The sequence below is a fragment of the Canis lupus genome, chromosome 24 (assembly GCF_011100685.1).
Source record: "Canis lupus familiaris isolate Mischka breed German Shepherd chromosome 24, alternate assembly UU_Cfam_GSD_1.0, whole genome shotgun sequence".
Taxonomy (NCBI): Eukaryota; Metazoa; Chordata; class Mammalia; order Carnivora; family Canidae; genus Canis; species Canis lupus.
The window spans coordinates 25,363,910-25,379,618 of NC_049245.1; the positions used below are offsets into that span (position 1 = coordinate 25,363,910).

Below are 15,709 nucleotides of genomic sequence, written 5' to 3' on the forward strand. Positions count from 1 at the left end.
TTGTAAAAATTGTATAATATATGATCTACCCTCTTATCAAATTTTTAAGTGTACAGTACAGTATTGTTTATAAACTATTAGCACAATGTTATACAGCAGATCTCTAGAACTTTTTCATCTTGCATGTCATGACTGAAACTATAAACTGTGGAATGCTTTACAGGTTTGCGTGTTTAGGGGCCATGCCAGTCTTCTCTGTATTGGGCTAGTTTTACAGTATGTACTGCTGGAGTAAGCACCTTTTGCTTTTATTGAAGGTTCTTGAAGATGTGGGTGGTCTTTGGCTTTTTGGGGCTGTTGGAGGGTTAGGAACCTGCCTCTGCTCCCTCTGGTGGCACCTGCCTTCCATTGCATCATTGCCACATGGAGGAGAGACACCATTGAGGGGAAGGGGAAAGGTGTAGTTGATAGGGCTTAACTGCTCTCCAAACCAGCTAATTAATTCTGTAACAAGATCAGTTAGTTTCATTGTTCCATAGCTGCATGGCTGGCCTGTGGCTTTTGGGTTCCCCTTTCCAGAAGTCTTACATATCTGTGGTTCTTGTCTTGCCGTCAGTGGGGTGGTGACATCTTTTCCCTTCACCACCTGTAAGATTTCTCCTTTTGGCTCCAGTCCCGTGATCTCAGGTGAGGCAAGGCTAGACAATGCTTAAGTGCCTCTACTTCTGTTGATCCTTTTTGTCTTATGAAGTGGGCCTGGCAGGGACTCCTAGTCCCTTTTTTGCTTATGAGGAAAAAATTGATGCCCAAGGACATGAATGACTTTCCCATTCTCATTAACCAAATTGGAATTAGAACTGATTTGTGGTGTCAAATCTTGATTTTGCTGGTTGTGAAGAGAGGGGCTAGTCACTGTAGTTTGTGTTCTAGCAAGTGTGTCCCCTTGGGACCTGATGACTTCTGTTGTGACACTGTATCTCCTTGTGCTAGATTAGTCCACAGATGGAGAGGAATCTGCTCATTTGTCCCTTTATTCTAAGGAAAGAATATGGCCAGAAGATTAGTTTATGAATCATAGAATATTATTGATGGGCAGGATCTCAGAGACCACTTAGTTCAGCCCTGACATTTGATAGGTGGGCAAGTATAGGCCCAGAAGGGACATGAGGCTAAGATCAGTCAGCAACTTAGTGCCAGATAGGAGACAAGAGCCATGGTCTTTGACTTTAGTTTTAGCAAATAGGTGGTACTGTTCTAAATCCTGTTGCTTAGGCCACTCATGCAGCAGGTGCCTCTGAAATGCCACACATAGTCCCTAGGGCTCCTTAGCACTGTTTAAAAATCTCTTTTGCCTACTTTATTATCTCTCACTCCTTCCCTCCCTTTACTTTTCCCTTTTTACAAACCCTACACACCATCTTCATCAACTCCTCTGCACTTGCTGAACTTTTACAACTCTAATTGCCAATGCTATAAATAGACTCCTCCTTGAATTGAGTACTCTGTGTCTTTTACATTTATGTTTATATTTTATAGTCTATGTTTGACTCTGCAGTGTCTTAGACCAGAATTTTGACCTAACAGATTTCTTTTTTTTTTTTTTTTTTTAAGATTTTAAAATTTACTCATTTGAGAGAGAGGGAGAGACAGAGCCCAAGCAGGGGGTGAGAGAGAGGGAGGAGAAGCAGACTCCCTGCTGAGCAGGGAGCCCCATGTAGGCCTTGATCTCAGGACCTGAAGATCATGATCTGAGCTGAAGACAGATGCTTAACCATCTGAGCCACCCAGGCACCCCCAGATTATTCTTTAAAGGTTACTTAAAGAGGGGATCCCTGGGTGGCTCAACAGTTTAGCACCTGCCTTTGGCCCAGGGCACAATCCTGGAGTCCCAGGATCGAGTCCCACGTCAGGCTCCCAGCATGGAGCCTGCTTCTCCCTCCTCCTGTGTCTCTGCCTCTTTCTCTCTAATCATAAATAAATAAATAAATAAATCTTAAAAAAAAAAAAAAGGTTACTTAAAGATGTTTTTAACAGAATTGATGACATCCCTACCATGTGTTTTAGTAAAGCCAGAAAGAGCCCAAAGACCTTAGTAGGGATTGTATGGTTATTTCAGGGTTTTTATAGATATGGAGAGGTAAACGCTTGTCTGGTTGAAAGTTGTTCCCTAGGCTTTTGGAGCAGGTAACATCGCTGAGTCCTGTGTAGTTACAGTTCTTCCTGAGGATCCTTGTAATAAACAAGACCACGGAAACCATCCAATTCATCTGTTACTGCAATAGATGGGAAATGAAGGTGCAGAGAAGGGAGGGCGCCTATTTTTTATATTTAGTAAGGTGGGAGGTAACAGTTGGAAGGGGGACTTGGAGCTTCTTTACACTTGATAAATCCATTCAAGATTCTTCTGCCAAATGCTGGGGATACAACCATGAACAAGATGGTTCCTATTATTTTTGCTCTAAGTGGGGTTTGGGCCAGAAACAGATGTCAAAATAAGTCAAATAAGCAAGATGTTAGCTGGGCATGACTGCTCTTTGACAGGGGGTAGGGGTAAGGGGAAATACGGTAAGCAACCAGTATCTGGGAACTTATCTGGGAACCAGTTAAAAGCATTGAAGAGGCTTTCTTACTTTGGAAGGTAACATAAGGCCTGTCTGAGGGGAGTGAAAAGATGCCAGTCCTTCAGAGACCTTCGAAAATAATGCTCCAGAGGGGATCTAGAGCAGAGATCATAAGACCAAAAACTTGGATGTTTTCCAGAAACTGAAAGGAGGCCACTGTAAGGATAAAGCAAGGAGGGCAGGAAGGAGCTGGGTCTTGTCAGCCTCATTAGGCTAGTGTTAGGGCCTTGGCTTTTTTTCTTTTCTTTTCTTTTCTTTCTTTTTTTTTTTTTTTTTTTTCTGTATTCAGTAGGAGGTCATTGAAGGTTTTAAATAGGAGGGTACGACGATGTGATTTAAATTTAAGGAGATACCCAGGTTCCCACTTCACCTCTGGCCCGTTCTAAGATGTCAGAAAATATAGGTCTTACTGCCTTATTCCAACCCCTGGTAGAGAGCCCAGAATATAGTAGGTGCCAAGTACATGTTTATTGGATGAATAAATAAAATGAACATACTGGTCCATCCTTCCAGTAATTTATGTGATAATTGTGCAGTGATGCAATGGTCTGTGTTTCCTTCAGACCAAGTATTAACTCTCTGATTGTCACTGCTTTAGGTCAAAGACCTGGCTTCAAGTACTGGTATGACAAGGAGTGGTTGAGCAGGGGACATATGCATGGCCTGGCATTTTTGGAAGAGAATTACTCCCACCAGAATGCCAAGAAGATTGTGGCCACCCACCAGCTTCTCGGAGATGTGCAGAGAGTGATCGAGGTTCTGCATGGCCTCCAGCTCAAGATGAGCATCTTGCAGTAAGTGTGGCACCTCCAGCTTTGGGGATGAGTCTGATTTGACATGGTCTGGTGGGGGAGGGGGCGCAAGATAAATTTGAGATTGGAAAGCCACAAAATCAGTAATAAGACCAATGAGTTTGAGACTTTTACTAAAAAATTTTCAGCTATGTCTCACGCTTTTGGCGAAGATCAAGTGTAGTGTCTGTTCTTAGCGGTTTATTTTTTTATTTTTTAAAGATTTTATTTATTCATGAGAAACACACAGAAAGAGAGAGGCAGAGACATAGGCAGAGGGAGAAGCAGTTTCCATGCAGGGAGCCTGATGTGGGACTCCATCCTGAGACTCCAGGATCATGCCCTGAGCTGAAGGCAGGTGCTTAACCGCTGAGCCACCCAGGCATCCCTGTTCTTAGCAGTTTTATATCTGATACATCCTCTGTCTGAGGACAATATATTATTATTATTTTTTTTTAAAGATTTTATTCATTTATTCATGAGAGACGCAGAGAGAGGGAGAAGCAGAGACACAGACAGAGGGAGAAGCAGGCTCCATGCAGAGAGCCCAACGTGGGACTCGATCCCTGGTCTCCAGGATCATGCCCTGGGCTGACAGCAAAGCGCTAAACCTCTGAGTCACCCAGGCTGCCCTGAGGACAATATATTAAATGGATTTTGGAACTAGATGTAATAGGAGCTTGTTCCAGCCACTCCATGCATTGACCTGATAATTGTAGTATTTCCAGGAACGTTGCACCCCCTTGGGGGGAAAATGTCAGTTACATGATAAACATTAAAAAAAAAAAAAAAAAGAACCTTATTTAGGTAGAATTTATATATAATTAAGTTTACTCATTTTACGGGTTCATTGAGTTTGGACAAATGTATTCACCCTAGTAACCACCACCATAATGAAAATACGGTGTATGCATTTATAGTTTATGTATTGTTCTGGGTACAGTTCTGAATTTTTTTTATTGTGGTAAATAAAATATGCATAATATGAAATTTATATTTTATAAAGAGTCTTACATGTTTTTAATATATAGTTCAGTAGTGTTAAATACATTTATCTTGTTGAAACCAGTCTCCTTAACTCTTCATCTTGCAGAACTGCAACTCTGAATTGGTTAAACAACTCCTTTCCATTTTGCCTCCTCCCTGCCTCTGGGGACCACCATTCTGCTTTGTGTTTCTATGAAACTGACTACTCTAAATGCCTCATATAAATAGGATCCCACAGCATCTGTCTTCTTTGTTATTATTTCAACTCACTTAGCATAGTATCTTCAAAAATTCATCTGTAGTATGGCCTGTGTCTGAATTTCCCTTTTTAAAGGCTAAATAATCATCTGTTACAGGTAATGCTGCATTTTGTTTATCTGTTCATCCTTAACACCCTTGACAGTAAACAAAGTAAGATTAAAAGCTGCTGGAAGAGATAATATTGGCAGGCCTGCTCTCCAGCCTAATAGTTCCTCAAAAGTCTTTCTCTTAATGGCTTGCTTATGCAAAGAATTTTAAGTGTTCTGGAACTGGACTTCTGACTTTTAGTGGCTAGAAGTTTGAGGAGTGAAATTGAGTGTAAATTCCCCTTCCATGGTTGCATTCTATGTGTCAGATGACCCAAGTTCATGTAAGTTCTGAGAAAGACATGTAGCTCTTACTGGGGTCTCTTGGCTTTTGTAACCTACTCCCATTTTACCAAATAGGAGATCTGAAGCCTTATATGAGGCAGTTGCTCTCCCATGATTACCAGGGGTAGAATCAGGTCTAGAACCCCAGGCTTGGCTCCTATCAAGTATTTGTCCTCACCTTTCTAACTTCCTTCTCAATGTTCCATGCATTTTCCAGCAAGATTTCCTTTGTGTAAGTTAGTCCTGGAGGCCCCTCAGCAGCAGGCTCAGTGTCAGAGCCCTGGGATGGTGGAACGGGGGTTTTGCTTTCTCTTGCATTCTTGTGCATATAGGCCTGGTGGCTTCAAGAACTGGCAGGACAAGGAGTGTTTGAGCAAGGTATATATATTGGTATATATATATACCAATTCAGACATGGTATATATATTGGTTTGGGTATAAGCTAAGGTACTGTAACAAAGACCCAAAAAATAGAGGCTAAAAAAAAAAAGAAATATTCTTTGTCACATAATGAATGGTCCATGGGTAGTAAGGGATCCAGGCTAGGCAGATGGCCTTTTTTCCAGGATTCCACCTGTGGCCTTGGAGACTTGGGTTCCTTCTGTCTTATGGCTCTGGCATTCCATTGGGGTTCTTCTCACCTGCGTGGTTGAAACAGCCTCACTGTACCTCAACTGTTCCAGCCCCCAGGTGGGGAAAAAGAGAAACAGGGGAAAGCAGGCAGCCTTCGTGAACACACCTAACTGAAGAGAAGGCTGTCCATGTGCTCTGTTTGAACCCAGGAGTAGGGAAGGAGGTGGGTATAAGAGAATGGGAAGATAATTGCTGGGGAAGTTAGCTGTCACTGTGACAATAGCTGTTGAAGTGAACTGAATCAAGTGACAGCCCTGGATAAGGTATCAGAGGTAAACTTGGGGCACCTGAGTGGCTCAGTCGTTAAGTGTCTGACTCTTGATTTTGGCTCAGGTCATGATCTCGGGGTCGTGAGATTAAACCCCATGTCAGGCCCTGTGCTCAGTGGGGAGTGTCCTTGAGATTCTTTCTTCCTCTGCCCTTACCCCCTTCACTTGTGAGCACTCTCTCTCTGTCAAATAAATCTTTAAAATATGTCAGAGACAAGCTTTTCCTCACATTTTATAAAATCAGAAAACTTTATCCCAAATTGATTTCTTCTTAATGAGATGCCAGAAATTGAAGCTGATAGAAGGTGGTCTGTGTAAGGGCCGGGAAAAACCTCAGGTGATGCTCATGATTGTAAACTCTGCTTTATTTCTTTTCATTTGAAGATGCATTCGGATGGTGTTTTCTTTTTTCTTACTGAAATACCAGTGCTCCTGGCTCTATCCCATGTTCTGGAACCTTTTCTATTCTGAATTCTCCTTTAGGTCCTTCCTCTTTATAGCATTGACTTTGTAGTGGAATTAAATCTGACTTTTCCTAGCAATTCAGATGAAGGTATAGGGAGATCTTGTTCATCATTATATGTGGAGAAAAGATCCTGGTGGGGTGGGGGAGTTGGTCCCATTATGTCTGTGTACACATGAGTAGTCTCTGTTGTCACAAGTTCTGGGTCCTCATTCTCAGAAATGCTGTTCCTAAGTGGCTTGGCAGGTTTATTTTCAAAGGCAAACTATAACTGGTAGTAACCTCAGAGCATCTATTGTCATTTAAAAAGTAGCATATGTGGTTGTACATTCCTTCTTCATAAAGGCCAGGAAGTTATCTTTGTGTGGAAAAGTAGCTGGGGCTTCAGGTATTACCTAGGAGGGCAAAGATTCTAGGAAGGGGGAAGCAAAGACTTGTGATTTTCATGCAAGAGAAGGTCCGTACTGGGGCCTATATGCTCCAGTTAACAGATTTCAGACTATAGTAAACCTGAAAGTTAACAATGACTCTCACTTCCCCTGATTCAGAGGGATGTCTGGCATCTTGTATTCCTGGTACAGATTGTGATACCCTACCAGCAGTGGTCCAGGGACCTACTGCCTTGACTTTGTTGTTTCCTGTCCTTCTCCAGTGGATAGGAGGGGTTGTTGGTGATCGGTGGAGAGGGCGAGCTAAGAAAGGACACTTGTAGCCCTTTGAGAGCAGAATTTTAGGTTCTGTAAGATCACTCCATGCTTTCACGTATGGCCTATTCCATTTGTGCAGGACAGCTTCAATCAAGTGTATGTGGAGGGGTACCCATATATTGGGGTTACTGGTGAGTAAGCTTGTGCTTTCAGTGTATTTCAGCTGGAGGCTGGAAAGGTGCTATCGACTGTATCATGGGATGATTCTTCTTTATCTCAATCACATGGGATTGTTCCAAGCGTCATAGGATGTTAGGCATCCTTGGATTCAGTGAACTAAATGCCAGTAGTACCCGTCAGTCATTGTGGCCATTAGAAAGGTCCCTACACATTTCTGAGGGTCTCTGAACCCAATGTGAGTAGCACCTGTCTCTCTCCAAACACCCCCTAGAGGGCACTGCGCTCCCAGCGAGGAACTCTGGTAACCGATAGGCCTTACTCCAGAAGCCCACTTTTTTTTCCTTCCCTCCCTCCCTTCCTTTTTTCCTTCTTTAAATTTAATGATCAAAGGTGATAGTGGAAGTTTTGGATAGTACAGAAGAGTTAAAAGGTGAAGTTTATCTAGGGTAGCTTTTAAACTGAATAAAATGTATATCCCACAGTGAGAAATATGTTTTATATTCCTCACATATATAAAACTGAAACTAAAATTTCAGTCACTGTTACTTAGAATGGTACAGTCTGATATTTCCTATTCTCTTTTTCCTTTTTCTACAATTGATTATGGTGTTCGCTTCAGCAGCACAGATACTAAAATTGGAACAATACAGAGAAGATCAGCATGGCCCCTGTGCAAGGATGATGCACAAATTCGTGGAGCATTACAAATGATCACGAGCCAGTAGATTAATGTAATGATCCTCCATTGGGTCAAAACTCAAACAGTGAACGATTCTGGGAAACTAAGGTGTTAACACAGTTTAACGTGCACATATTTATAAGCAGAGCTTTCAACAGATTCTCAAAGGAGTCTATGGCTCAAAAAGGGATTAGAATCCTTGTTCTTCAGTAACAAAGTTTTCTCCTTGGAATGGTGAGAGTAAAAGATTTTAGAACAATTTAAAAAATATTTTATTAATGGCTTATATGTAGGTGACTTTGATTCCTGCCCCCTTGACCCATTGTCATTGCATTTTTAAAAAGATTTTATTCATTTGAGAGAGAGAATGAGAATGAGCAGGGGAGAGGGGCAGGTACAGAGAGGGATATGCAGACTCCCCACTGAGCAGGGAGGCCAGTGCTGGACTCGATCCCAGGACCCTGAGATCATGACCTGAGCCAAAGTCAGACTTAACCAACTGAGGCATCCAGGTTACTGAATGTAACTGAAAGTTATTGCATGCCAGGATTATCATGCCTGCTTATTTGGTTAGTTTTAGTAACTCACATTTGAAGAGTACTTTGCTAACAAACTACTTTTATTTGGATTAATGCACTTAATCTTTACCAAAGTCGTTGGCTAAAGGCAGACAAATACTTAGCCTAGTTTTGCAGAGGAGGGAATGGGAATGAGTCTGGCTGAGTGACTTAATACAGCTGCACTGCTGATCAGTGGCTGAACTGAAATGCAGTCAAGTCTTCTGACTCCCAAGTCTAATCTTACCATGAGTGTTCACAGCAGGAGCTTGCCTGCCCGTGATCTCCTCAGAGACCATGAATTTATATTCCCTTTTGCTTAGCAAATGGTGGCTTGTGGCCAGATGGCCCAAGTGGGGAGTTCTTCTTCCTATTGGGAGAGTGGGAATTGAGAAGCCACTGCAGTGGTCGCAGTTACTCCAAAGCCCTTTCTGTGTTTGTCCTCCCAACAGAAGCAGGGAGCATCCTGATCTGCAGCTGTGGTGTCAGCCTTGGAAACAGCACTCAGGGGAGGGGAGATCTCATTCGAAACACATCCACGTCACTGAAGCCAAGAGCAAAGAGGAAGTCCTGAGCTATAGAACTTTGAATGGGGCAGTGGAGAAGCCCTTGCCCCTCCCCATACCCCGGTCTATGGAGGAGTCCTATATTACTAGCGAGCATTGTTATCAGAAGCCCCGTGCCTATTACCCTGCTGTGGAGCAGAAGCTGGTGGTGGAGACTCGGGGCTCTGCCCTCGACGATGCAGTCAACCCCCTCCATGAGAATGGTGATGATTCTCTCTCTCCACGTCTGGGCTGGCCTCTAGACCAAGACAGGAGTAGGGGGGACAGTGACTCCAAATCTAGCTCCCTAAAGGTATGTGGCTCACTTGTACTTGTTCTTAATTTAGTATTTGAGTGCTTGAGCTCCACTTGTAGGGTTCTGTGGAAGATGCTTTTTTTTTTTTTTTAAGATTTTATTTATTCATCAGAGACACAGAGAGAAAGAGAGGCAGAGACATAGGCAGAGGGAGAAGCAGACTCCATGCAGGGAGCCTGATGCAGGACTCGATCCCAGGTCTTCAGGATTATGCCCTGGGCCGAAGGCAGCGCTAAACTGCTGAGCCATCCGGGCTGCCCTGAAAGATGCTTTTTGTAAAATTGTATTTAAATTTGCTTATCAAAAAAAAAAAAATAAAAAAAATAAATTTGCTTATCATAGGTGTTTTCTGGTCAGTTAAAATGGTTGTAAAGTCAGGAGAGCCCAATTAAACCAGAGATCACAGGTTCCAGGAAATGCCCACAAAATGACATAGTCACTAGGGGTGGGAGGTGGAGAGGTGGGAAGAATTGAGAAGGATAGTGTTGACACTTGATAAATGGAAGTTAGGTAGGAAAATTGTTTTTTTTCTTTAATGGCGTTTATGTTGTAATTGCACCTAGCTGCTAAGTCTTAGCATGAGCAAAGAATGAGTAAAATGTTTTGTTAGGCATAAGTTTTTCAGTACAATTGTATGATAGCTTTACTTTGGCTTTTAACTTTGTAGCCCTGACATAAAAACAGTCCATTTCGTCAGAATATTTAATGGTTTCATCAGCTTGCCCAAGAAAAACTCAGTTTTTTGTTACTCGAACCATGCTCTTCTAGAGCCTCTTTGTGTCATTTTCCTGCCAATATTGTCATCTTTAACTGTTCACTTATGCCCTTCTGTCCTGTCCTCAGTTGGTCAGTGAGGCTTTGTGTAAGTGGAGAGCTTCTCCACCATCATCATCCTTCCTTTTAAATTTTCTTTTAAATTTTACCCTGTGGCTGGCATCATCAGCATTTAGATATGTTACTGCATGTTGCCAAGTGGGACATCCTAAATGATAAGCCACTCACGGGTGGGCACTGTACCTCTTTCAGCCTGTCCCCTTGCCAGTGCTGGTCATGGTTGGTGAGGTTGGTCTTTGGAGACAGACCCAGTGTCATGTCTGGGCTTAGCCATTTACTGTGTGATGCTGAGCAGGTCAGCATCCTTAGATGTGTCTCTTCACCTATCTGTGGGAGGGGCCAGTGCCCATCCCTCTAGTTACTGTGCAGTGTGTCTGCGAAAAACCGTCAGTACAGAGCTTTGCACAGTCAGCTCTAATAAATATTAGCTCAACTTTTTCATTTCGAATGAATGAATGAAAGGTTGAGATCACAAACGGTAGAAACCATTTGTGATCGTAAAACTAGGCAGATTTCCTAAAGACATCTGCCACGTAATAAAAAGTCAGAAAATACGAGGCCTAAACAAGGCAGCTAGGATTAAAAATATCTTTCATTCATGGCAAGCTGACCATAGGCCAGCATGGTGTTTTATAAACCTTATATATTTCATTCTCATGAACCTAAAAATTGGGTTTCACTACTTGCATCTTTCCCATAAGAGAACAGAGGCTCAGAGAGGAAAAGTAACTAATCTAGGCTCACACATTCAGCAAGACAAGAAGCTAGGACTTAAAACTAGTTTGTCTGAGTCCTGCTAAGTAACATACTAATTCCTGTCTGCACCCATCCTGTTCTACTCTGATCTCAGGGCTCTAGAAGCCATTCTGTGAGGCCTATTTTGGGTCTGGAGCATTGGGCCAGTCACTAGGAAGCAGTTGTGAGGCCTCTTGATGCCCTAAGGTGTTTGTGATTGCTGCCCCAGGCATACTTCTGCCTGGTGTCCAAGACAGGAGAGGGAGATAGATAGAGGTTTGGAATATTCAGACTGCAGCTGGTTTTTCAGATGATTGCAAACACTGGCTAGTTGGAGAATGGGCTGGGAGCAGTCTCCACACAGTAATTTAAATACCATTCCATTCCTAGGTGAGAGAATATGTCTCCAAAAAGGTCCTACCCGAGGAAGCCCCTACTCGGAAGCTGCTGGACAGAGGCGGAGAGGGGCTGCTGAGCTCCCAGCATCAGTGGCAGTTTAACCTGCTGACCCATGTGGAATCCCTTCAGGACGAAGTCACGCATCGGATGGACTCCATTGAGAAGGAGCTGGATGGTAGGGCTGCATCTCTGGCTCTCCCACAGATGCTGCATTCTTGCCTCTTTTTTTTTTTTTTTTTTTTTCCAGCCTCCTCCACCCACATCCGCCCCCTCAGGCACCTAAGGTCTGTGTAATGTCAGGAGTCCTTAACTTACCTAGTGCCTTCTGCAAAACAGAGTGCAAAAGTGTAACTAGACTCTGCCTACAGGCTGTGTGCAACCTGAGCAAATCTTTGCCGGTGGAGTTCCATGGGGAATTTCAGCTTGGACTTAATATTGTTTTGGATGTCTTTGAGGATTAATCTGAAGAAACCTTTTATTTTGGCCTTTCATCAAATCTAAACTGAAGCCTTCTCTTCTTTATCAGTAGAGGTTTAAGAACTTGACTGAATCATTTGGGTAACCCTGGGTATTTCTCCCAGGTGTTAGAGGTAGTAGATGGGCCTGATGATCATGCTCAAGTTTAGTCTTTTTTGATCCCTAGGAAGTTGCCAGCTTGTTTTTTTTTTTCTTTGTTTTTTTTTTTTGTTTGTTTGTTTGTTTTTAAAAGATTTTATTTATTCATGAGAGAAAGGCAGAGACATAGGCAGAGGGAGAAGCAGGCCCCCTGCGGAGAGCCCGATGTGGGACTTGATCCCAGGACCCCAGGATCACACCCTGAGCAAAAGGCAGATGCTCAACCACTGAGCCACCTAGGCATCCCGACTCCAGCTTGGTTTTTTTTTTTTTTTTTTTTTTTTTTTTTTTTTTTCCAGCTTGGTTTTTGAAGACAGAATTCCTTGATTGTTCACTTATTTCTTATTTGTTGTTTTCATTCTTAAAATGGAGCCAAATTGAAAAGTAAATATTCCATTTGAGGAGTCTGAGTATAGTCAGGCTACCACTACTCTAATTGAGGATATAAAATTACTTGTAGGATGCCTGGGTAACTCAGTGGTTGACCATCTGCCTTCAGCTCAGGGCATGATCCCAGTCCAGGGATAGAGTCTCACATCGGGCTCCCCGGGGAGCCTACTTCTCCCTCTGCCTATGTCTCTGTCTCATGAATTAAAAAACCAACAAACTACTTGCATGAAATAACTCAGAAAGATGCCATACGTTATATAGGCTAGAGTCATGAGGTGTGGCCATAGCACATGCATGGCCAAGGCCCTGCCAAAGGTGAAGTATGGCAAGGGAAACAGTAACAGGAAGGCTTCCTGAAACTTCTGGGTCTGAAGCCGAGCCTTGAGGAGAGTTGAGGTTTTCTGTGGGAGAGGGGGTGACTCAGTGGGTGATAAGAGGACTAGCCTGACTGGGAAAGGGTTGTCCTGTGGGAGGAAAGTAAGAGAAGGACCTCCATGCTTCTGTCCTGCTGCTGAGGCAAATCTGAGGAACAAGGAATGGGAGACTAATTCAGAGTCCATTCTGAGGGCACTTCTGGAAGAGGGGTGTTTCTGTCTCTTGTACTCCTAAAAGGTTTCCTTGGGCTCCTTAGGATGCTAACTGATGCCACTATCTGAAAACCCTGCTATTCTCTAGCTGAAAGAGGATTGAATCCCAGACTGGAAATTATGGATTTTGAGAGAATGGCAGTAGGAGTAGGAGTGGCTCTGTGTCCCTGAGAGTAGGCTTAGCCCCGTGGAAACAGGGAGAGTGTTCTGTTGTTGCCAAAGGACCATGCCTCTGGGGGAGACATCAGAGTTCCCTACTTACTCACTGACTTGCCACTCCCATCCAGTCTCATGGCTGGTGTGGTGAGGAGGATAAATCTGAGCTCCCTTCTTTGGCTTTCCTGAGGGCCTTTTAGGTGTCCTACTGATCTGAGGTCATGTACTCTGTTAGTGTTCTGATACTCCAGGCTCTGAGATATGAAAATCAATTATAAATCTTAAAGATTTTCTTCAGATAAACAGACTTTTCCATTGTACTTAATTAAAATTTATCAGAATCCCATTTTATTCCAACTATAATAGGAAGTGTGAACTCTTTAGTTCATCCAAATACCATTAAGATAAACTGAGCTTTTATAAGAATTTGGATATAGTGTTCCTTTTAAGAAACAGCTAGTAAACTATTCTGTTGACTGATTTATACTTTAAAAGAGTTATTGTTTTATATTAACATAATTTAATAATTTATGTAGTTGTACAAACAGTTGTAAAAGCAAAAGATAAGATTTTTAATGACCATGAAAATATTGAATCTTTTAGCATTAGAAACATTATCTTAAGAAAAAATGTTACTTTAGTGAGCATTGGCCTCTATCTAGATGGTCTGGGAGAGTGTATATGAAATAGAACTTTACCTTTGTGACCTTCTGCCTTGCTTACAATCATTATACTCCTGAGAAGCTGTGAGCTTCCTTAAAAGAGAAACTTGGGGTGATGGTTCAGCCCATGGTACAGAGAGAAGACTGGCCTCCTGGATGCTGGAATCCAGAGGAGATGCTGTTGGTTTCCACAGTTCCAGGTCATCTTCAGTCCTGTAGATCTAGAGAGAACACTTCCACCTTAGGGGCTCATAACACTCCTTTTAACCAAGCCCAGAGACTACCGAGTGGCCTAGACTCTTCTGGTCTGCACACTGATGCTTTCTCCTTGTGCATGCCTTCTGGATCACCACAGTATTGGGGGCTGTCTTTGGTGAGCCTGAAACCAGATATGAAGTAGAGCCTATGCAGCCTCTCAGCAATTGTAGGATCATCTTGTCAAGGATAGACTAACATTCTGTGTTTTGAAAATCACCCAGCCAGTCCTCACTGCTGCCTTTTCTCTTCTCTTCCCTTCCCTTCTTTCCTTCCTTCTTTTCTTTCTTTCTTTCTTTTTCTTTTTCTTTCTTTCTTTCATTCATTCATTCATTCATTCATTCATTCATTCATTCATTCATATATTTGAGAGAGAGAATGAGCACCAGCATGGGGAGTAGCAGAGGGAGAGAGAGAAGCAGACTCCCCACTGAGCAGGGAGCCTGATGCACGGGGCTTGATCCCAGGACCCTGAGATCAGTACCTGAGCTGAAGGCAGACACTTAACCTAATGAGCCACCCAGGCACCCCGACTGCCTCTTTTCTACACTCATCCAGATGGGCTCTTCTGGCATTGATTTGGCTTTTTCTCCATTTATTCTTGTGCCCTTTTGCTGAGCAGTCCCCTGTCTCCTTCTGGTTTTTTTCCTTAAAGAATAACTGATGTATTGAAAATGGTCACTGTGGAGTTTTTCTTGCTCAGCAGGTCACTAGTCACTCTCATATGACTTTGATCCTTTACTCATGACTTTCAGGTTCAGGTCTGAGAGGCAGTCTTATTTTTCTTATTTTCAGGTCCTTGTAGTTGTTGGGATGAGGTGTAGGGGTTGTTTCTCATCCTTGGAACCCCTAAGTACCAGCAAGAAATCAGAGGGAGGTAGGTGAGTTCTGTGGAGCCTGAGCAGTCAGTGGGACACTTTGCTAGGCCATTCTTACACTTTCTCACTGCCTTTGCTGAGTGCCTGCTATGTTTCGGGCGCAATTGAGAATTAGGTATATAATGGGGAGCAAGGTGAACCTCTGCCCTCATGGAACTTGATTTTGTGGCAGAGATAGGTACTAATTAAATTTATCTGGGGATCCCTGGGTGGCTCAGTGGTTTAGTGCCTGCCTTTGGCCCAGGGCGTGATCCTCAGGTCCTGGGATGGAGTCCCACGTCAGGCTCCAGGCATGGAGCCTGCCTCTCCCTCTCCCTCTGCTTCTGCCTCTGCCTGTGTCTCTGCGCCTCTCTCTCCCTCTCTCTCTTTCTCTCTCTCTCTCATGAATAAATAAATAAAATCTTAAATAAAATAAAATAAAATAAATTTATCCCATTATATGTACTTATAAACTATGGTAAGTGCTCCAAAGGAGGAAAGCATGTGATCACATAGCACCCTTGATTTAACACAGTGACTAGTAGAGTTGGGAAGGGCTTCTCTGACAAGTAACTTAAGGGAACAAAGGATTTTGAAAGGTGAGAAAAAAGGTGGAGGGCTAGATCTAAGAAGGGAAAAGGATTATGTGTGAGGCTGTAAACTGAGGAACAGGCAGTAGGTGGGTCCTCTTTCTGTACCTTCAGCTCAAGGGTCCAGAAGGTGCTCAGTACAGGTTGGTTTATGAACTAGAAAGGTTACAGGCAGGCCAGGTTGGGCACAGGCCTCCCCGGAGGGGCCGGCTCTTACCAAAGATGTATGGTTCCAAAATGGCCTCTCCCCAAATGTCAGAGCTTTAGGGAGTAGCTTGGGAAAGAAAAAACATCTTCTGTAGAGAAATCCCTGCTCTCAGAGGCAAGGCAGCTTTTTAAGATACTGAACCAAGATAATCAAGGATATTA

General features: G+C 43.0%; 1 protein-coding gene and 1 non-coding gene across 2 annotated transcripts in view; both read left to right on the top strand.

The window, feature by feature from the left end:
* The window catches only part of PHF20 (PHD finger protein 20), a 195,742-nt gene that overhangs the window by 176,397 nt on the left and 3,636 nt on the right, over positions 1–15,709 (top strand). Inside the window, exons 16-18 of the mRNA XM_038572167.1 lie at positions 3,160–3,355; positions 8,852–9,257; positions 11,220–11,403. Coding sequence (XP_038428095.1) covers positions 3,160–3,355; positions 8,852–9,257; positions 11,220–11,403 — 786 coding nt within the window. The remainder of the gene's footprint in view (positions 1–3,159; positions 3,356–8,851; positions 9,258–11,219; positions 11,404–15,709) is intronic.
* LOC119865778 lies at positions 7,770–7,876 on the top strand. Its single transcript, XR_005378139.1, has one exon. It is a non-coding gene; the product is annotated as a U6 spliceosomal RNA (small nuclear RNA).